Source organism: Eublepharis macularius, chromosome 5, assembly GCF_028583425.1.
Source record: "Eublepharis macularius isolate TG4126 chromosome 5, MPM_Emac_v1.0, whole genome shotgun sequence".
NCBI classification, from domain to species: domain Eukaryota; kingdom Metazoa; phylum Chordata; class Lepidosauria; order Squamata; family Eublepharidae; genus Eublepharis; species Eublepharis macularius.
Window position 1 is genome coordinate 44,548,266 of NC_072794.1, and position 23,704 is coordinate 44,571,969.

The 23,704-nt window shown below is 39.2% G+C and overlaps 1 protein-coding gene across 5 annotated transcripts in view; it reads right to left on the minus strand.

The window, feature by feature from the left end:
* Positions 1-23,704, minus strand: part of NTNG1 (netrin G1) — a 314,681-nt gene that overhangs the window by 38,399 nt on the left and 252,578 nt on the right. The window contains exons 7-9 of one of the 5 annotated variants that reach the window (XM_054981784.1): positions 23,590-23,649; positions 15,893-16,060; positions 2,781-2,918 (exon numbers count right to left, since the gene is read on the minus strand). The exons of 2 other annotated variants lie outside the window; for them this stretch is intronic. In XM_054981784.1, coding sequence (XP_054837759.1) covers positions 2,781-2,918; positions 15,893-16,060; positions 23,590-23,649 — 366 coding nt within the window. The remainder of the gene's footprint in view (positions 1-2,780; positions 2,919-15,892; positions 16,061-23,589; positions 23,650-23,704) is intronic. 2 more of the 5 variants (XM_054981785.1, XM_054981786.1) reach the window with 2 other exon arrangements.

The following is a 23,704-nucleotide window of genomic DNA, read 5'->3' on the forward strand; positions in this document are numbered from 1 at the left end:
GCTTAGATATTAATACCTGGTTAGAGGAATATCTCCAAATATAGGGCAAGGCTACCACATTGTATATGATATATTACATGACGAAGTGATAGAACTGCTAAGGAAGTTTGGGCAAAATGTTTGGAAACCTTGAAGCAAAGGTAGTTTGTTGAACACAATTCTTATTCTGCCTCAGTTAAACAAAACAGACATAGGAAACTTCAAAAACTGGAGACTATTAAATTCGGTATCTTGTAATATCCAGCCAAAATATTTGTGGTGAATCTATCTGGGCATAGCTAGAGCTCATTTTACAACCTTCTCTCTTCTCCATTTTTGCCTCATGTCATACCAGCCAGGCTGAGAGTCAAAGACCCAAACAGTGAGCTTCTGACAGAATGAGAATTTGCACCTGGGTCTGACACTCAAACTGCTATGCAATGCTGGTTCTTTTTTGTGCATCTGATGGTTTGTGCTTTTTTTTTAAAAAAAAGTTTTCACTTTGCTTGAAAAACAGCTGCTTTCCTGCATTTTGTTGTCAGTGGTTTTTTGTTTTTGTTTTTATTGATTTTCTTTTAAACTTAGATGCAAACTGTTCTGGGGATTGTGTTATATTTAAGTGTTTTAAACAAATAGAAGATGATAGACATCCTAGTTTCAGATACAAGGGAATTGTGAAAGTTATCCATTATGTTTGATATAAGTATGAAAAATAGAATGAGGAACATCTGTTATGATCTATGGGGCTGTGATATTTAGAAATAATAAGTAATTCTTTAAAGTTAGAGTGTAATTTAATTATCACAGCAGTTTATGATATTGTTAGGTCTTGTGAAACCTACAGCAGCTGCACTGGGAGTGTGTAGGTGTAGTATTAAGAGGATTTCAAGAGATCGCCAAATGAGCAAAACACTTGTAATTTCAAATAAAATCACTGTAAATGTGACAGGGATGTTTCCAAAAACCACCACATCATTAGTTCAGAGGAAAATTTTACAAAATATTCTACAGTTTACAAAATGTTATCTAAAGAGTTTATAACAGAGATTTGTCATGACTCATGACTTTCCGGATCACAGCTCATGTTCCCAGCCACTCCACTCCACTGGCTCTATAATTTGCTGGCAACATTATCTATATCTCACCTATCTAGAAGGCCCAACTGTAGAGGGTGGTGAATTTGAACATTTGCCTTAAAGCTGGCAAATTTTCTCACCACCAAACAGCTCTGTTATGCATTTTTGCTACTATCCCATTCAACACAATGTGAATAAACTTAGTCTGCATGATCTGCATCTCTTAGATTAAATTAGTCAATTTATGGTTTATAAAGTTTCCCCCCTCACCTCCCTCCAATCCTGTAGCTGGCATTTACACGAACTTTTGTTAATCCATGACAGATTTGGCATACATCCTAACTTGAGAAGATATCTGGCGTGCATCTTAGACACTGAAGAGAGATGCACAGGATGACCACATGGTGGAACTGATGAATAATCAATGGGGGGAAGAAGGGTATGAATGAGGCACAAATGGAAACACATCTGCATACACCACACGGAATCATATAATAAGCACATCAAAATCAAAGCCTGTTTCTGATAATTCACTAATGGAGAGCCAGGCTAAATTTGTTTAATGAAAAGTTTGCTTTGAATAGCTCACTCTGCTCCAGAGACCTCCACTGCAAGCCTACAGTACTTGATTAATTCTAATTGGATAATTGTATTCCACCTACCTGAAAGTCCATTCTTGTTTCTCATTAAAGCTGCTGCTTTTGGTGCCTGCCTTTTACTCCAGAAATGGTGCTGCTGGCAGTGCAGACATATCGTTGCTCATTTTCTTAACCATGGACAGTGGTTATGAACAGTGGTATTGCCCCTTGGGCTCACACATTTCTTTCCATCTTATCTCCCTTTTTCTTCCACAATTCAATTTCCTCCATTTTCAGTACTTATCATGTATATCATTACATTAGCACCTAATGAGTTAGCTTTAACCAAGGTTCGCACACCCTGCTTCAAACCCTGGTTGCAAATTCTGGTTGAAATTTAACCGTGGTAGTGTTAAACTTGATATAGACATAGTGCTAACTGTGGCTGAGTGTCTGGGAAATGTTATGTCTGCAGCAGAGCCTGAGTGGTAGGCTCCATTTAATGTAAATGCGTCACTTGTTGTTAAAACCTGGCCTAGGAAAATCTCTTAACAAGCAGCATTATGTTATCTGGGAAAATATCAGGTATTCAGATATTTCAAAATAAGCTTCTAACAGTTCAGCCTTCATGATAGATTCATATTAGCACCTCCCCCCCCAAATAGCATATAGTAAATTGGTACATCTACAGTTAGGCTTTATAGAGAGGGTATGGCTTAATTTATGATTTCAAATATAAAGTACTCAGAAAAGGGTCAGCACAAAGAAAATTCATATGCATAACTCTGTTTAGCCTTACAGCTTTTGGTATGAATTTAGACCCCAGATTTTGGTGAATATAGCTCACCATAACTTAATTTATTGTAGCAGAAAAGACAGAGATATGCTATTTTGGTGTAGGTTACTGCAAGCGTTCGCTGAAAGAAAGAGAGAGGGCACTAAGTACCATATTGCAACAAATGGATTGCATAGACAATTGACTGCTTCCATTTGAAAGTTCTTACTGAGTTTCAGGCAGAAGGCATTTTGAAAAGCCTCTAGAAAGGCCGCTCTTTTCTTTCGTTTTACTGCGCTAAGGGGCTGTGCATGTCATTTTAGAGAAGCAGAGGCAGCAAGCGAGGGGGGCAGAAGGAGGGCAATTACTTACTTTGGCAACCCCAGCTGTGCCAGTTATATCCCGGGAGACACTTATCACACTTAGGCCCTGAGGTTCCCTCCTTACACTCACAAATTCCTTTTTCATTACAGCGATCATGGACTGAGCCAATAGGGTTACAATTACATTCTGCAGAAACAAGACAACACAAACTCAGTACAGGGCTACAAAGTTATAAATAATTCATCAGCAATATGGGTAACCAGTCAAGTTTAACCATAAAGGAAGACTGTTGAATGATAGTGGAGAGAAAATGGTTGCTTGGAAGGCCACTTGTTTTGTACCACTTATGAGAAAGGATCTCAGCCCAAAGTCGATCCCACCAGTGTCACTACCACAACAGAAGAGCACAACTTTTTAAAAAGAGAGAACAACAATGGAAGGAGGAGTAGAAGAATACATCTGAATCTGTCTTTCTCTCTAATGCTTTCTTCTACATTCTCTCATCCTTTCTCATTCTATGTTGTGGATGGGATTTAAGGTTCCAGTCTGGAAATGCTGAATACTAGTGGAATGTATTGTCATGAATGCGTAGGCAGAAAATGAACAGAAATGATGCAAATAATGAAGTTGCCATTATCTTCGAAACAGACTGACTCTGAGAGAGTTCTATTTGGTCTTCCAAAATAGTATTTAGATTGCATTAAGCGACATTAGGAAAGTTTGGTATTTCAAGAAACATTACCATACCATCAAGGTAAAATGTGCTTTAAATTATTAAAATAGGCGTAACAGTTCATACATGATGCATACTGCTTTTTTTAAAAAAATATAAAAGCACTTTGCTAATTTCCGAGGCAGTCTTCCTTTATGTTTATGAGCATTAGCTTAATTTATTCCTAGCATTTCAATGATGGGGTTTACAAGTTTTATTTATTAACCATGTCAGCACACCTTTTATTCTGAAATATCAAACTAGAGGGGAAACAATGTGGGGAGCATATGAATTACAATGCCCCAGAACCTAGATCAAGAATGATTTTATCCTAAGGCTGCCATTTTCCTTTGCATTGCTGTGTCTAGAATTATGGATGGAGATATGGAAAACCATGACACACGTCTACTTTGAACTTATGCTTTTTCCAATGTGCATCTGAATTAAAGTTTGGATTGATTATACTTAAATTAACTCTCCTGAAGCAACTACACGTTTATGGAGCAGTGACAATCTTTCAGCCACGTCTGTTTGGAGAAAACATAGGAGTGTGTGGTGCTGCCCACTTACCTGTGGCTATAGTGGTGGGACCCAGAAGATGCAAAGAGGGTGGAAGGGTGAGGACAAGAGAGGACAGAATGAGAGCACAGAAAGGAATAAGATATAATAAGGGAATTAAAACATGATTGTAGGAGGGACAGTTGGAGGCAGTTCCCTGTGGAGAATGGAAATAAGGGAACCCAAGGCTGAGAGCAGGCTGCACTAAGGATGGCGGTTTTGATATTTGGGAAGGCACCCTGGCAAAGAGGCAGTGCACAACCCAACGGTCTCCGTAAGGTAACTCAGGGCCAAGCTTTCTGCCAGGATGGGAAACCCACCAGGCAGCTGAATAATCTCAAGGCCAGAGCCACCAGCAGGTAAAATCCCACGAAGACATGCTCTGCCAGGTGCCCTCCAGAAAGGTGGAATTAGCCCACATAGACCTGGGACAGACATAGGCACCTCATAGCAGTCTCTAGGAAATATTTGTGTTCATCTGGTATCCCTTTAGCTCCAAATCCCTGCTGAGCAACTAGCTGATGAGCCACAGTGGGTAGGAGTTCACATGTAGCAAGGCAGGCTCTACTACCCCTCTGCCAAGGGGGCTTTCAGCCATTCCCATTGAAAACACTCCTTCTATAAATCTTTACATTTTGGACGGCAGCTGGAGTGCCAGATTTGGCTCAGGAACTGCCAGCTGTATACCCTAAATAGCTTTAAAATGCAACTATCAGTTTGTTTTTTAAAAAACTGCATGTTGCGGAAAAGCCAAAACTGGTGAATAATTGTTTCTTCTCTAGGGATTTTTCCTGCCTTGTTTATCTCTTGTTATTAGCACTTCTGGAACTTCTTCCCTGAGGATTTGATTTTGATTGTGGATATACTTGTTTGGATAGATTTGAGACTGCAGCTTAATAATAACTTTGCCAATACCCTCGATGTCTACTGTTATCAGATGCAAAGAGCGCAAGTTCATCTTTTGAATCTGGAGACCATGCCAGGCAAACAGTTCTCTTTTGCTTTTAATCACACCATTTACATTTGTTCCCTGGAATTTCGTTAAGAATCAGTGAGATCACAAACAACAAAACAGGAGGAAAGAAAAAAATTGAGAATATTTTAACATTGCAATTCAGATATAAAGTTTAAGAAGAAATATTGAGTATTGAATGTGACATGTGTTGCTCAAGTCTTCAGTCATTACAAACTGCAGATGGCACTTTCAAGATAGGGTAAATTAAGGGTTATTGATGAGAGTTTGGGCAGAATGTATATTTTCTAATAATAGTCCAGTATTAATTAACAATGTTCATAACAAAGTTGCTCAAACTACCAAGGAGCAATTAATCATCTGATGACATCTTCCTTTCAATAGAGTGCAGTCTCAAGATTTCCCAAAATAGATAAATGTATTTAAATGCAGATACATACTCGCAAATATGAATATGTTATAAAAAGAGGGGATCTGATAGAGCTGACTGTTTAACAAGGCAGGATAAATCTAGTCCTTGTTTAAATCACTGGAAGATTTGTATTGATCTTAGTATATCTAAATTTGTTTCTAAACTTTATTAGTAAAAAGTGGTGAAGGGCGCTCTGAAGCGCTGAGGCCCACCAGTTGCTTGTATGACACCCTTCCTGGCTACTTAAATCTGATGGGTGGTGGGGCTGGCTAACTGAGTCCCAAAGTTAGGTAATACCTCCTTGAGAAAGAGAGTGGTCATCCCACCCTTGAAACAGGCTGTGGTGCTCCTGGTGGTTCCTAAAGGAGCCTACCATGAATCCAGGAAATCTCAAAAACTAGCAACCAGTCTCAAAGGTCCCGTTTTTGAGCAAGATAGACAACGTCAAGCTTTCCTGGATGAGGCAAATTGCTTAGATCCCTTTCAATCTGGTTTTAGGCCTGGTTATGGGACTGAAACAGCCTTGGTCACTCTGGTGGATGACCTGCACTGGGAGACAGAGAGAGCGCAACTCTGTTGATTCTCCTGGACCTCTTAGAAGCTTTTGATACTATTTCCCATGGTATCCTGGAGGCCCTGTTTTGCAATTGTTCCAATCCTACCTGGAAGGTAGATTTCAGAAGATGATGCTGGGGGACTGTTGCTGAGCCCCTTGGCCTTTGGCCTGTGCAGTCCTGCAAGGTTGCATCTTATCCCCCATGCTTTCTAACATCTACATAAAGTGCTACTTCACTTGAAGTGCTACATGAAGTGCAAGGTCTGAACCAAGATTTAAGGGGTCAGCTATTTTGGATGGAGTTGCACTCCCCTTGAAGGAACAGGTCCATAGTCTGGGATGCTCCTGGGCCCAGGCCAACTGCTGAATAAGCAGATGGCAGTTATGGCCTGGAGTGCTTTTTATCAGCTTTGTCGTCTTAACCAGCTGTGGCCTTTCCTGGGCAGAAAAGATCTGGCCACTGTGGTGTATGCCCTGGTTACATCTAGATTAGATTATTTCCATGTGTTTCACATGGGGCTGCCCTTGAAAAGTGGTTGGAAACGTACCAAATCATATTGTTAATCAAACTGTTATATGTATCTAATTGTTTTTATTGATTAATAAAGTTAAAAGTTTAATTAAAAAAAAGTGGTTGGAAACTTCAATTAGTGCAGCATGCTGCAGCCAGGGTATTGACTGGAATGGGTCATATCTCTCCAGTCCTTGCCCGTCTGCATTGGTTGCCAATTTATTTCTGGGCACAATTCAAGGTGATGGTGTTGACTAGGGTTGTCAGGTCTCCTTAACCTCCTGGTTGAGGGAGGGGGAGCTGGCACTTACATCACTGAATCCCTTGCATGTGTGCATGCTTTGTGAGCATGCTCCCAGCAGGCAAGATATCATTTCCAGTGGTGACGTCATTGCGCCTGGTGGCGGACATGCCCCCACCTTTCACATGGGTGGGAGCATGCGTGCGACCAAGTGCAATGGCATCACTACCAGAAGTGATGTCATTGCATCCATGGGGAGCACACCCATGGCACGCTGGTCTGGGAGGTTTTTTGCCTCCCAGGCTAGTTTCCCAGGGTGTTTTCCCCCACCAGCCAGGTAAGTGGGAGGGGGGCAGAGGCTGGGAGCAAGGGATTCCCTACCCACCACTACGGGACCTGGTAGTCCTAGTGTTGACTTTTAAAGCCCTATATGGTTTTGGACCAACATATCTGAAGGATCACTTACTCCCTTCCAACCAATGTGGTCAACTTTGGAGGCCCTGCTGTGGATGCCCCCACTTTCTGAGATTAGACAGGTGGCAATCTGGCAGAGGGCCTTCTCCGTTGTGGCACCAAAACTCTAGAACTCTCTCCCCAGTGAGATCTGTCTGTCTCTTCTGTTGCCATATTCCACCAGCAATTTTAAAAAAATGTTTTATTTCTAATTTTTATTTATGTTTTTTAAGCTCTGGTTTTAATTGTTTTAATATTGTGTGTTTGGCTAATTTTAATAGTTTTGTGATGTGATTATAGTATGTATGTTTTAATTTGTAGCCAACTTGGTAGCCCTTGTGAAGGCAGAAAGGTGGAATATAAACAAACGAACAAATAAATAAATAAATAAATAAATAAATAAATCGTTGAAGGCTTTCACGGCCGGAGAACGATGGTTGTTGTGGATTTTCCAGGCTGTATAGCCGTGGTCTTGGCATTGACGTTTTGCCAGCAACTCTGGCTGGCATCTTCAGAGGTGTAGCACCAAAAGACAGAGATCTCTCAGAGCGGAACTACAAGTGACAAAAGGCACAGGTTGGACACTTGTCAGCTTCCCTCAAGTTTTGATGGGAAATGTAGGCAGCTTGGCGGAATGTTGGACAAGTGACAGTTGAAAAGTCCATTGGACAGCAGTCAGAGAGCCAAGCTGCAAGACTAGGATGCCTACATTTCCCATCAAAACTTGAGGGAAGCTGACAAGTGTCCAACTTGTGCCTTTTGTCACTTGTAGTTCCGCTCTAAGTGTCACAGTTTGACACTGAGAGATCTCTGTCTTTTGGTGCTACACCTCTGAAGATGCCAGCACCAAAAGACAGAGTTCTCTCAGAGCCAAGCTACAAGTGACGCCTTACACAGTTTGGACACTTGTCAGCTTCCCTCAAGTTTTGATGGGAAATGTATGCATCCTGGTCTTGCAGCTGTAATTGAGAGCCAAGCTGTAAAACCAGGACTCCTACATTTCAGTGTCTCAGTGTCACACTGCGACACTGAGAGATCTCAGTCTTTTGGTGCTACACCTCTGAAGATGCCAGCCACAGCTGCTGGCGAAACATCAATGCCAAGACCACGGCTATACAGCCCGGAAAATCCACAACAACCAAATAAATAAATAAATAAATAAATAAATAAATAAATAAATAAATAAATAAATAAATAAATAAATAAATAAATAAATAAATAAATAAATAAATAAATAATGTGTTAAAGACAAATTTTAAACTATACAGGATATCCATATGGTACCCAGTGTCGGAGCACTCTATGATGCAGCAGAGGTCCCCCCCCCCCCCGTATTTTCACTCCAGTTTTCAGATTATTGTACAAGCAATTGGTGTCTTAATTTGTCAACAAATAAGATGAACAGTCAATGATTACACCATCAAATATGATGAAGGTTGTGAAATGAATTTTTTAAACTAGGGAATTCATAATGTACGTTGTTATAGAATATTATGCCTTGAATATGTGATGTATTTTGTTATTGACTATTGTAATGTGTTAATGTGATCCTATGTGGTTATGTATTGAACATGTTGGTATAATGGTAGATTCTCCAGTACACATATTACAGTTGTTCACATATTATCCGCTGTATTGGTCCTTTCATTGTTGGCCTTGTTACGTAGAGTTATGTTGGCAGCAAGAGAACCGAGCTGCGCCACAAGAAATCTACATAAGCCCCAAATAACCATCATCAACAGGGGATGCTACTTTTTTGCATCTCTTTTTTGCATCTCTGTTCTGCCTTTGCCCTCCTCTAACCAGGCCTCTCTTGGTGGTGGGAAATTATGACAAATCACAATGCAGATGTGTAGGAGTGCACTGAAACCAATGGCCATAGACTGGTGTACTTAATTCTACATAGGACTGTGCTGTCACTGGCTCCAAGAGGACACTATCCACGGTATTTCTGTATGAGCTACTGCTTTCTGCTTACCAGGAGACATGACCAATATGGAACTCCTAAAGCAAAAGGTTTCTCTAATAGGTAGTAAAATTTTATGCTTATGCATTTAAAATAAACCTTGGGGGGGGGGGTGAAACTTTCTCCAATTTTGATTGAGAAACTTGGGAAATGTTACAGTATGGCACTGTGCAGAGCAAGAGCACAGACATCAGTAACAAAATTCCCGATCAAAAGCAAAGTGACAAGGGCTACGTAACACTGTGATTATCGGGTATCAGGACAAAGGAGATATGCAACTGTGAATCCAAGCATATAAGCATGATCCTTCAACAAATCTCAAAACAGTCATTATCTTTGGATATGTGTCAAAACTCTGCCTGGAGAATAAATGCATTTCTAGAATAGCCTGGGGCAAATTGGGTAGTACCTGATTGGCCAGTTCTGGAATTGAATAGAAACCAGTGAATACGTTTCCTCTCTATTGTTATATAATTTTTAATGTTAGATCCAGATTTTTACTCAGGGTGTCAGTCCCAGAATAAGATATAACATAAAAGAAACTTGGAGAAACCCTGTTTGCATTTCTACAGCCGCATACGTATTGTTACACAAGTGCCATTCTTCTAGACACAGACTTGATGCCATGTGCTTTGTGATATATTACTTCCTTAACTTCCTGTGTCATGTTTTGGTAACAATCAATGCTTCAGTTTCAACTGTACTTAAGCAGGCATGGACCCCTGTTCAGCATGTGCTTCAGTGGGGAAACATTGATATGCATCCTGCCACTCTGCTCAGCAAAGTTTGAAACTTGCCTCCAGCCTAAGGAGTTTTCCTCCAAGTTAAGAAGCACTCTGCCAGAAAAATAGCCACTTCTATCGAAGGAAGACTCCTTAGGTCAGAAAAAGACTTTGCTGAGTGGAGTGGTAAGATACATGACATTATCATGAACTGAGCTATGCAGGGGTGTAACCACAAAAATTTCTGCAAATGTGATAGCCAGTGAAAGCGTGATGAAGATTACAAAAGTTGCTGATAGCTCCATTTGTGAATATAGTTCACATTAACATTTCTTCTATGTGTTATTGCTTTTATGGATGTATAAATTGTATAAATGTGTTTTTAAAGGACATATTCTGCTCTGAGCCTGCTTGTAGGGAAGGTGGACTAAAAGCCTAAAGCAAATAAATAAATAAATAAATAAATCTGGGAAAGCAAGGGTCATGCCTACTCATATGGTTACTGTCAGTGGGGATTGCCTTTGGAGTTACACCTAATGACTGAAATACCAGATAAAATGAATTCAAATCAGAATGTTTAATATATAGAATAAGCATTGAAGAGTAAAACAGAACACAAAGATCCGTTAAGTTCTTTGACTTTTAAGTAGGAAACAACGTATTATTTACATGGATATGTCTGTTTTATGGTTACATGCATTCTAAAAGACTCAGCGGATATTAGGTAGCCTGCAGCTTCTAATGAAATTGCTTGTTCAGATGATTCCAGTCAAATGCATTGTGTTATTGCATTTATATAATTTTGGTGTTGCCTACCACAGAGTAAATTGCATGATGGCTCATGTTATTAAGGCTTAAAAGGAAAAGCAGCAAGTGTTTGATCGCTGATTGCAATCTAAGTATTATTATATTCTGAATGCTCATTTAATCTTAATCAAAACAAAGCACTCTTAAAATTCTGAGACATTTTTAATTTCATTTTTAGAATGAAATCAATGTAATAGCTGACCAATGGGTTCTGAAATTTCCTGGATTTTTGACTGAACTATAAAAGAAAATGGTGCTTTCTATATTGGCTTTTATTTGCTTTAGAAAAAACAAGCTTTGGATGATGTAAAGTCATTTGCAGTAGTTATGGCTGACTATGGAGTGAAAAATGAGGAGCCATACTACACATTTTGCACAGAGTTGCCAACTCCATCTTGGAAATCCCTGGAGATTTGGGGATGTATGTCTGAGGAGGGCAAAGTTTGTGGAGGAGGAATTCATCAGGAATATCGTGCTCCAGGGTCCCCCCCAAAGCTGTTACTTCCTCCGACAGAACTGATCTCTGTTATCTGGAGATCAGTTATTCTGGGAGAAATCCAGGCAGTATCAAGATGAATTTATAATAAGCATTTGTTCCATTGTTTGAATGGTCAGCGATGTAAACTTTGTAACCTGAGCTGTGTGGAACTTGTGGGAATTAATGGAATATCATGGTTGTTGCAATGTGAGCAGCAGGACCTGGATGCAAAGGTAGCCAGAAAGATAGGAACAAAACTGAAAGAGTTACAGCTGAAGTTGAGAGTGGGGAGGGACTAGTAGCTCAGCCTTGTAAAAGGCCTTCCAAGAGAGGAAGTATTCAAAGATGTAGGTCTGAAGACTTTCTTAAGAGAAGACAGCAATTTCCACTTCAGCCCATTGAGTCTCTTGAAATTTTGTTCCTGTGGGTCAGTGGACAAACAGGGAATAGATGTGGTCTTTGCACAGAGGGCAAAGATGTGGTCTTCAGAGGGAGTTAGGAATTAGGCGAAATTACCATCCTGTCTTAAGAAAACTTAAACACACTTAAGTCTTTGGAATCTGTTGATACAGGCCTCTCTCTTTAACCATACTTGGCATTATCTGTATGAAATGTAGTTTGTTTTCTGAACATGATGGATGCTGAAAACTTTGAGTTGTATCATAATGTGGTCCAATAGGGTTACTAGCCTCCAGGTAGTGTCTGGAGATCTCCCGGAATTACACCTGGTCTCCAGGCCACAGAGATCAATTCACATGGAGAAAATGGCTACTTTGGGGGGTAGATTCTATGGAATTATGGCATGCCAAGGTTTTTTCCCTCCCCAAACCTCACTTTCTCCAGGTTTCTCCAGGTTTCACCCCCCAGATCTCCAGGAATTTCCCAACTTGGAGCTGGCAACCCTATAGTCCAATGATATTGTTTTCATTTGTTTGTACTGGTGATCCACTTGGATCTGCTGGTGATCCCAGGTCATTTGTGGGAAGATCTATAAGTTATTTTCAGTTTTTATTGCTGGCTATGTTAAGATTAATTGACTTCTCTACTCTGAGACTTGTTATTTTCCTATTTATTCTCATGTCAACCCAATCAGAAACGACCTCAATTCTCCTTTTAGAATGAGGAACTGAGGCTGTGGGCCATTTCTTTGGCCTGGGCAACCCACTGAGCACATGATTATGTGACAGTAGAAAACAGGTCACCAAGGTCCAATGAGTAGACCATACTGACTCTGGGCTGTGGCCGTGCAACCCAATTCGATGGAATTCCTTAGTTCTATATTCCTTGGAAGTTAGTTTAAGACCATTCAATAAGCCTTGATTCCTGATTATATAGGATTCCAGCCTTAGTATTTCCATATATCCTGTGATTGCAGAAATGAGATGTTTATTAAATATTACATTGTTGTTAACTCTTGCTATAGTCATGGATGTAGTAATCCAGATGGCCAGTAGCCATTAATGCTAAAAGAACTGAACATGGCCACTGGGATGTTGGAGAGGGCTGCAGGCAGGTTGCTCCACCACCTATGAGTGAGAAAACTGGCTACTTCCTATTCTTCCTTCCTTCCTAAAGTCAGCATCTGGAACAACAGTGCAGACTCAGATATTCAGGAAGGATTACACCCTGGTATTTCTCACTTTCCTCTAGGCATTGCTGGAAGAAGTGGGTGTGTTGGAAGAGATCTACTTCCACCAGCAAGGGCACTCAAGTCTCTCCCTCCTTCAAAACCTAGAAAGCTCCAAGATGTTTTCCCTTGTAGGCCTGACTCAATAAGGGGAGAAGAATCCTTGTAGTCACTAGTATTCCAAGAACATGTGTTTTTCATAAACTTGCTGCATATTGGGGTATGTTTGTTTTGTGTTATCTCTTTTGCCAGTAATCAGCATAACAGGAGAACATAACGTAATAAGGAGATAATTGTCCTTTCATATATCTGCCAACCACACAACCCTGATGTCAGGTAGACAACATTCCTTGTCTATATGATACAGTAATCAGCAAATAGAAGTTTTGTTTTAAAGACCTGTGTTTGGCATTGGTGTTAATAGTACTGAACAGACCATTATGTCTGACTGTTTTATTAGTTGCTATACTAAAGACAGTATTAGTATAGTGAAATTATGTTCAAAACAATGAAATGTTTGATTTTAGATAGTGAGAACTGACAGTGAAAGGAACACAGAGAACACTGTGTGTGTTGTGATGCTGATTTCTTTTATAAATGTAAGTTTTGATTCCCCTCCCCTAAATTATTTAAAAATGTTGATTATTAATACTCTGCCGTGGGGTTTTTTTTGCACAGGATATAAATTGCTTTTCCTTCTGTGAGATGGAAGGCATTGTGGCAAATAATCTAGGCACACAAACAGCAATCATAAGCAATACTATACAAAGCTCTCAGATGTGTAATAATAAAAACAAGCTAAACCTCTTTGTAAAAGTAGGCCACATTTTTGAGACAATGTGGTAGGTAATGGTCACAGAACAAAGCTTTATTATTAGTGTACCCTAGCAAATGTTCATCTGGGAAATACACAATATGGTTCCCTAAACAATATATTAAATGAATGTTCATTAGTACAACAAATCTTTGGTAAGCTTTCCAGTATATCAGGTAAATGGTCGTGTACATGTATAGTATGTATTATATATCCTATATGTGAGTGATAGGAATATGCAGTCATTTTAAAATGTGAAAAAATCAACAAAACTCCTTCTATTTTCATTTATTTTGAAATGAAAATGCTTGGGAATCAATGTATGAATTCCATCTCTTTCATTTTCCCTGCTCACAATATAGAAGATATTTATGGTTGTAACTTCTTTGATTTCTATCCAATTTCGATGAAATGTCCAGCAATTCTACCCCTGACTATAGGGATGCTGTTTGCCAAATTTCAGACAGACAGTGTTGTAGGAAATTAAAATTATATGTGTGTATGTAGTCCCCCTACTTTGATGTGTTTATTTTCCATACAATTTGAATTAAATTCTCAGAACAAGTTCTCCATGTCAAAGGCAAAACTGCCAAGTTTTGGTCCCATTTTTATTGCCAATTAAAACAAAGACTGTTGAATAAAAATAATGGGTCCTGTAGCAACTAGAAAGTTACCTATCCAATTATCATGAGATGTGGGAAGATATCTGAATCTGCCAAGGGACTCTCACATAAACAGGAAGTATTCAATCAGTAATCAAAGAAGTTGGGAAGCATTCAATCAACTTAATCATCAAATTAATCAGGAAACATTCAAAGTAAACAGGAAACATTCAATCAGCTATTAAAGTAAAAAAAAGAAGTTCTTTTATTTCTGTAATGTGTGGTTAGTGGAAGATGGGGAGAGAGAGAGAGAGAGAGAGAGAGAGAGAGATGTAACTGACACCCAGGAAGCATTTAATCAGTCATCAAAACATATTTTATTTCTTGTGTGTGTCCTATTGCTTATAAAAATCAAGATGCTTTTAGATGTGTCTCTGAAACTTGGCAGATATAATTCTTTGGGTGAAGAGTACAGTCCCTGAAAATGTCACCAAAATAGAATGGAAAGCAAGACAAATAATGTTGGTTCACCTTGATTATGCCCGCTGCTTAATAATTGGCAGAATATATAGCAGTATTCAAAAGCAAATTTTCCCTGAAAATGTCACTCCAATTAGGTTTTCTCTCAGAGTTCACAGTTATAAATATATTTCCCATTGAAAACAATGGAAAACTACAATGAATTAATTCAAGAAAGAATAAAAAACAAAATCAAATTATTTGGAAACACAAACAAAGCAGAAATTCACACATATGTAGTGATATCTGTTTGAAAATTCATACTACATCCCCTTTGTATATTTACGACCTGATGCACAGTAGATCCTGGTCCTACCACTTTCTCAGCAACCTTAGTGTTTGTGGCTTTTCCCAATTTCCAAACATGGTAGCTAATGAAACCCACCATGAGCTGCTTGGACGGCCCTGCCTCAAAGAGGACCCCATCTTGTAACAGGAAATACCTGGTAATTGCCCACCTTTCATGGTGGGGGGAGGGAGTTTACAAAGAAACATGTTTTGACATCTTTTTGAATGCTTTTTCATTTCTGTAAGAATTTCAGCTTAATGATTTCCTAAGGTAAGTGAAAATATACTGGAATTTAATAACATGACAAGCAAAGTGAACCAGCATTGTTTGTCTTGATTATAAAGGTGCTTGTATAAACTCGCATTTGAGATTGGTGGGATTGCTGTGACTTCAAATGAATGTGAGGTCACCTGGCTTATAATGGTTTGATCTACATAATAGGATAGATCTGTTATACATACTGGATTAAGCTACGGCCGGGCCTTGCAATCTGAAATTCTGCAACCAGATTCTCCTGCATTGTAGGACTTCATACTGGTACTGCCATTGAAGTAATAGCAGAATTTTGGACTATTAGTTTTGAATTACCTTGGTATTTACAGTTCTGTATGATTTCCTGGGAGTGATTGAACTTGAGCAACTACTAATGTCACAATTTCTTGTAAAAAATGTTTAGATTTTTTAGGTACGGCTATCACAGCCAAATGCAGATGAAATGCAGGTAAGCAAAATATATCTCCAAGACAATCAATAAAAACAAGTGCATGTAAGGCTGGACTTTTCCACTGAAAACACTCATTCTGGCTCAAGTTGGTAAATGAAGACGAGAAAAGTTGGAAATGACTTGCCTAAGCACTAAATAGGTCAGAACAGCTGAAAAAAGGCAGAGAACCAAATGCCAGAATTAGAATGAAACTGACCTATGCATACATTCTCATCGTCCAGCTCTGCAGAAGCATTTCTGAAGTAGCCCAGCCTGCACAACTCACAGTGCTGCCCTCTAGTCTTGTGTTTACAGCTCACACAAACGACTGTACTGAGCAGTTCGATGTAAGTGCATCGGTTGGAGTGGCGGAAGCATTCACAGTCTTGCAAGGAAGAACAGAAATGTACACAACGGGTATTCTGTAGCAGAGTTATAGCAATTCACATGCTTGTGTGTGGTTTTTGTTTTTTTAAAAAATGAAGCATGAATATATTATGAATGAGGAGCAGCACAAAATGTTCATTAATTTTATGTAGCATACACGGACAACAACAGATGTCAGACTATAATGAAGGTGGCATCTCTTTTCAGGCAGGTTAGACTGATCAGACAAATAGCATTGAGAGTAAGTAGTCAATAAGTCTAAAGAAAGTGAAGCATTTGCAGTTGTAAACGTTTCATGGGTTTTATGGGATAGATTAAAGAATGCTTACTGGAAGTTTTCTAATGCATTTAAATGTGCATAGTTTCCTCTACAAACAAACCCAGGTGATTTTCAACTAGGTCAAAAACATCACCTGGAGTTTCTTATGACACATGTTGCACCATAAACTTCAATGGTGATATAATATGTGCGATAAGCATGGCATGATTACTAAGCATGTGACAGGCTTTTATTTCCACCTTCATGTCCACTACCTCCCATCACATGTTCACACTGGCTGTTCTCCCAGAAATCTCTATAATGGGTTACAATGGATGGAACTAACAGAGGAACTAGACTAGCCATTTTTTAATGATTTGGTTGATTTGCTTTCCCTGCAGAATGGCTTTTAAAAAGTCTTCAGGGGCCCAATTCTGCTTCAGACTGTAGAATGAGGTTTTGCACTGCATTCTCTAGCCAAAACAGACCCAGGGGAGTTATACTTATTAGCTCCATTTTGGAGCTTCATGTGCATGGAATATTGCATGTGAGACTCCCAAGTGGGGCAAATATGCCCCCCAAGGACATTTCAGCTTGCAAAAAGGCAAGGGGAGAGGCAGGTGCCTCTCTTTCGCCCACACCACAGTCCTGAGCCAAGTGGCCTCCAACAGAATTTTAAAAAGCTGTTCCCTACAGCTGCAGTGGAGACAGTGAGTTGGGCTCCAGCTTATTAAAAACTGTATTGTGAAGTTTGGCCTTAGTGTAGTTTCACTGTATATTTTGGATAATTAAAGGAGAAAGTGGATGTGTGATATACATGAAATTGATTCTTTTGGCAACCCTTATCCTGGAATGCCATAAAAAATTATTTCATGCAATAAACCAATTTTCTGGGACATGAAAATAAAAATTCAGCATGGAAACTGGTAGGTAGTTCCTGTGTAAGCAAGGAGAATCAGAATCGTGGCAAGCATTCATATGAGAACCATACTGGCTTTTTGCTAGTGGGGAAAAAATGGAGCCAGGAGCCTAACCATATCACCAGGGCAGGCTAAGGAAAACTTCTAACAGAAGTCATGATCTGAAGTCACTATCACAAGGCACAAATCAGACTAATTTGGCAGCAGCATGAGAGCTGCTTCCTGGGATTCTTCCTATATTACTACAATAAGAATATCTAAATATGGGAATGAATCTGTGAAATATCCAGGGCATAGTTCCTAATTCATTCTTTAAGAACAAAAGAGTAGCTCTGATGTATCAGACCAGTGACCTATCTTGTCCAGTATCGCATCTCAGACAGCGGCCAACAGCCGCCTTGGAGAACCAAACAACAAATTGGGCATAGAGGCCAAGGCTTTTCCTTGATGCTGCCTGTTAACACTGCTATTCTACTGCCTCTGAATGCTGAGGTCCTCTTTAGTTACCATGGCTAGTAGCCACTGATAGACCTAACCTAGATGAAGCTGTCTAATTCCTCTTTAAAGCCATTTATGCTTGTGCCTATTACTAGATCAAGTGAGGGGAGGTGACATTTGATGAAATAAGAGCAGAACCACAAGTGACAAAAGGCACAGATTAGACACTTGTCAGCTTCCCTCAAGTTTTGATGGGAAATGTAGGCAGCTTGGCGGAAGGTTGGACAAGTGACAGTTGAAAAGTCCATTGGACAGCAGTCAGAGAGCGAAGCTGCAAGACCAGGATGCCTACATTTCCCATCAAAACTTGAGGGAAGCTGACAAGTGTCCAATCTGTGCCTTTTGTCACTTGTGGTTCTGCTCTCAGTCATTAATTTTTCCTGTGTGAAGCCAGATCCAGACAATTCCAGAATGCTGTGGGAAGAAGCCATAGAGAGGCCCCTGTGCTCATTCCCATTAAATGAAAAGGGGGCCAAAATCGAGTGCTTTGCATAATGAGTGCTAGTTCACGTATCTGAAAAAGTGAGCTCTGGCTCATGAAAGCTCATACCCTACCACAAATTTTGTTAATCTTATAGGAGCTACGGGACTCTTGCTCTTCTCTGCTGCTACAGACACCCTAACATGGCTTCCCATCTCAAGCGCTAGTTCAGGTCCTCTCCCTTTTCTTGTTTCCATTTAATTATCTCACAACATGTTAATTATATCATTTATTTGAGATGAAGCCTCATTCAGTAATCCTGACTAAACCTGCCAGCCTGTTTATAAATTATATAATAATAGTAATAATAATATTTGATTTATATACTGCCTTTCTGTACAACTTAATGCCCACTCAGAGTGGTTTACAAACTGTGTTATTATTATCCCCACAACAAACATCCTGTGAGGTGGGTGGGGCTGAGAGAGCTCCAAGAAGCTGTGACTGACCCAAGGTCACCCAGCTGGCTTCCAGTGGAAGAGTGAGGAATCAAACCTGGCAGATTAGAGTCCTGCCACACTCAGCCACTATACCAAACTGGCGTAGGTGTATTGTTAATAGGCCTATCTTGTGGATTTACATAGCCATATTTATAACTCAGTATTTTGGTTGCATGAAATGTCTACCACAGGTCAACTATCATAGACTGAGCATCTTATCAAGTGTTTGAAGTACCCCACCAATGGGAGCAAGGTTATCAAGTCATAAGCTCATCACTGGGCAGCAGCCATCTTAACTGACTGTGAATGGCACTATTCACTGCTCTACAAAAGAGTCAATTCATAGCAGTTGTTCTCTGGCTGCTAAGACTGCATGCGTGAGAACCCAGGACCACTCTAACCAGAGCCTTCCTGAAAGTTCAAGTTGTTTTAACCAATTATTACATTTTTTGACAGAAGCTTCAGGAAGATGAGTTCAAGTTCTTCTCCCTCCTTCAAGCTATGCTTTTGATCAGTTTTCAAGTGTTTATTTCCAATACTGTCAGCCCCTGTTAGCTATTTAGCACCGTCTGTCTACCTGTTAGCTATTTAGCACTGTCTGTCAACTGTCCACTGCTTCCTGGACCCTGAATTAATACAAATAATGCAGGACAAAGAAAATGGTTTGCAATGGCAGACTCACATTTGCCTTTGAAAAATGTAAGAGTCCACATTAACGCCTTAGTTTAACAGAAAAACGCAAGATTCTAGCTATCAAACATACTGCTAATTAAAGGCCATGATCTTTAAAGTGACAGAACTGCTCAGCAAATTATCACATTTCCTCTTGTCAGTATGCTATGGCCTGTTAGTGACTCTGGCTTGACTCTGGCTTAGCACAGTGTTGGATATGATTAAAGAATTGCAACTGGCCTGATATATGATCTGACACCACTGGTTTGCTAGATCCATATGGGATCATCCATAGAAAAGCTAAATAAAATGAATGAGCAGAATTTGTATGTAGGATTCCCTCTGAATGAGGCAGGCAAGATTCACTATGGGAAACATCTGCATGTTGGCCACAGCATACTTTCCTCATCACATCAGAAGTCACCTCTCTCATAAGTAAGATTAATAATGCTATCCAATAGAGAAGCTACCTCCTCCCCCATTTTGTCAAAAGGGGAAGGGGAAAATTATGTTCCATAAGCCATTAGCTTAGATTTAACCCACTAGATCTAGCCTAGATCTAACCCACTAGAAGCAAGCTGAGCCACAGTGATACTGCCAGTCACTCATGGGCTGCCTTGGTCCCTTGGGCATAAAATTGACACTAAGGAAAAGGAGAGTAAAGTTGGCATAGACTGGGAGTTGAATAAATAGCTTGTTTAGACAATAATGAGGTTTGATGCTTTCCTCTTTACACATTACAAAATGCACAGGTTGGGTCTGGGGTCCCCATCTTGTGTAACAGTCAGACATGCGTTGTGGGTTCTCCTCAAGTCCTAACTCAGATTCTGCACTAGAAATGAGGACAACCCACAACTCATGTCTGACCATAATACAAGATAAAGGGTGGCATTCCAAGCCATATATTCTGCAATATAGTACTGCTTGGAGAAATGAGAATTAAATTGCCCAGGCTAAGAGTAGATATCTGAGGTGTAGGTTTGTCTCAATCCCACCCACATCACTCTAGTAACATCTATTAGTGGAAATCATTGGGTAAAGTATTTGCTGAAGTGTCCTCCCACACCATTGTCAAGCTGGTACAGAAAAGAGACACATTATGTACAATACCACTGCCTGAGAACTGGGTGAAACACCTGAGTTCATTTAAAGATAAAAATGGTCATTCATAGGGCTTCCATTATCCTCGAGATAGTAAAGTGATTTATCCAAGATGGCAAACCTATTTATACCTTAATTGATGCACATGCATCCAGTGCTCATTTCCCCACATATATTTATTTACGTGCCTGACTGTCTTCTGAGCATCTCGGGACTCATGCATTTTGCTACAATGGAATGACTTCCTATCATTCTGGCAGCATTAGATACTAAACACACATGGAATCCTGTTTGCCAAACTCTAAAGCCATATTGAAACTGATTTTCTTTGCTTTGCCAGCTAGCAACGATCTGTTTCTTAACAGCCAATCATAAGGTAATTAAAAATGTTATTTAAAAAAGAGAGAGAAAAAACTTATCACACTACTTTGAAATTCTAAAGTAATATAATAAAGAGAAGCATTAAAAAATCCCCAACAACATAGAACTAGACAACCTCTGCTACTGTAAGATGACAATAGCACTGAGAATGTCAATTTCAAACACTTTTAAGTTCCACTGATTTCAACAGGAGAGATTTAAGCACGTTTTATTTTTCTGCTGAAATCAATGGGATGTAAAAATGCTTAACTATGGCTAGATTGGGCCCATTGGATTCAAATAACATATCCTGAAATTGTCCAGTTTTGTTTAGATGTAGACTGAGCCTTCACTGACAAAGGAGAGGAAGTGTGGCTTATGTTAGTAAGAAACAATAATCAAAGCTGATTTCTATAATCTGTTGCAATAATATGGCCACAGTTACACTGCCAGATCAAACCTGGAATTAAACCAAGAAAACAAGCCACTAAGATGACTAGGAAAACTGTACATTTAAAGTAAGTACTGGAAATACAGGGCTCCTCCTATAGAAGGAGAAAATATGAAGAAACAGTGTTTTTTCGTTTGTTGGGTGCTGGGACCTAAAATCACCCTTTGCACTAGAACAATTATTAGCTATGATTCATTTGCTCCTGAACAGAACTGAAATGTCTTTCAAGGGCTTGGGGAACAGGTAACAATGGACAAAAAAGTGATGTTGTTGTCTACCACCTGAACCACCTAGAGCTTCATCTGAGTTAATCACATGGGATCCATGAGTGCCAATATTTGTGATGAGGTCCAGGTTATGTGGGAGGAGCCCATGAGTTCTCCACACTAGTACTGTTCAGCTCCTGTGGGAGGAGGGGAAGTGCAAGTGTTGAAGGAACGGCACTGTGGGTTCCTTCCATATGACCTGAAACTTCTGACATTACAGAACAGTATAGGCAAACATTAGTACCCACACTGCTAAAGTAATATCAGAGGGCCTCCTAGGGATCCCTGGAGTTGCCCTGTTGTCATCTGGTACAATGCTCTATCAGAAAAATTATGTCTCAAGAAGTTCAAGGCTTCTAAAAAAATCTTTTCTGGAACAAGAAGCTACTCTGACATAATACGAATAGATAATGAAACAGAGTTTTGGAGGCCTAAGCTACTGTGCTTCAGCAGCTCAGACAGCAAGATAGTATTGTGCTTGAAACAGAGCACACGAATTGCCCTTTTATTGAGCCCCAAAGAAATGCAATGGACCAGGACATGTTCTGGAACACATTTACACAGACTAACATCACTGTTTATACGAACAAATGTAAACAGAGTTTATTTCCACTCCTTGAATATGCAGTTATTAGAATTTTTATATACCTATGATGCTATGGCTTGTTAGCTTTCTGAGTTAGTTTAGGATACTGTTACAGAGACATTTGATTTACATCCCTTGCAATATTCCTGTTTCTCTTTTGATATTTTGTATCTGTAATTCCTAAAGATACATTGGTTCCTCTTATTCAGGTTCCACTCAGCAACTAAAATGGCAGTGTATGTTTTGGCTTGGAAATGGTAGGTTCTACTATCTTAAAACAATTTTTCCAGTCTATATGTATTAAGATTATTCTGCAATGGCAGAAAAATACTTTTAAACCACTGTCATATCACCCTCTTCTTTACACTCATTTAAGATCTAATTTGGAAAACAAATTCAATTTTCATTACAATTTCTACATGAGACACAGTCTGCTAAAACTTTGTAATATAAAGTGGGGCTCATGTCCTAGGGACAGAACTAAGATTTTTTTTTTTGGTTAATCAACCTGTGAGCCATGGCAAGTCTCACTCAATGACTTATGATATACCGAAGATAACATTGATTTTTTGTTAAAAAAAATCACAACCTTTTATATTGTATGCTTAAGCAAATAAAACAATAAGAAAAATGGCAAAACATTTCCAGTCTTTGACTGAAAGGTACTCATCTGGGGCTGTCTGTCTGGCAACAGCCATGGCTATTGTGATATGCTAAAAAAAGTCAATTTAATACTATCGTTTTGATAAAATAATGGAATTCATATGGTAGCCACACAATCTCTTGAGATAATGAAGGGGATATTTGCCATCAAATTTTGCCTAAAGCAAAAATTTCAAGGCAATTATGGAGGTCCCTTCAGAATCAACTGTCTAAAGAATTACAATAGAAGCTAAGAGAGTTCTTGTTAGTAAAATTTCAAGGATGGCAGTTGCAAATCTCTACTAGATCTTTTTTGAAATGATGAGATTTGTACAACTTGTGGATGGATTTTGTACAAATCTCATTTATATCCAAAGAAAGTGTGGTCAAGATACAGCAATGAAAAAAATGGTATATATGAGGTGCAGCTTTCAAAGATTATGCTTTTGAAATTGGATATTTTGTTCTCAAAACATATGTGAACTTGCCCTTAGTAGAATGGATTATATTTCCCCATTTACAGAAGGAAATTAGTAGGAAAGGTATCAATCTATCAAACATTCATTTTTACACTGTCACAATGTTGTCCACATTTGATGACATAAATAGCATGGAGGTTGATGTTTTATTTGAAATTAGATATAGCCTATGAATCACACTTTTTTGCTTTATTTTTTGCAGTTAATGTCCTTAGCAATACTTAAATCTTCCATTTGTTTTGAATGTGCATCCTCAACTAATGAGATGATACTAGGTACACACGACAGACATTCCAGATTCATACAGTGCAATCTTTTTCACAACACAAAACAAATGCTAGGAAATCACTGTATGAATGCAAGAATTCCTACCTCTCTTGTGGTTTGCAACTTGAACTGAAGAAACAGTAGACAAAGCTAATTTTGGACCAACTGGATAGGTTTAAAAAAAATGAACAGTAAATTAGAAAAGCTTCAGATAGGAAGA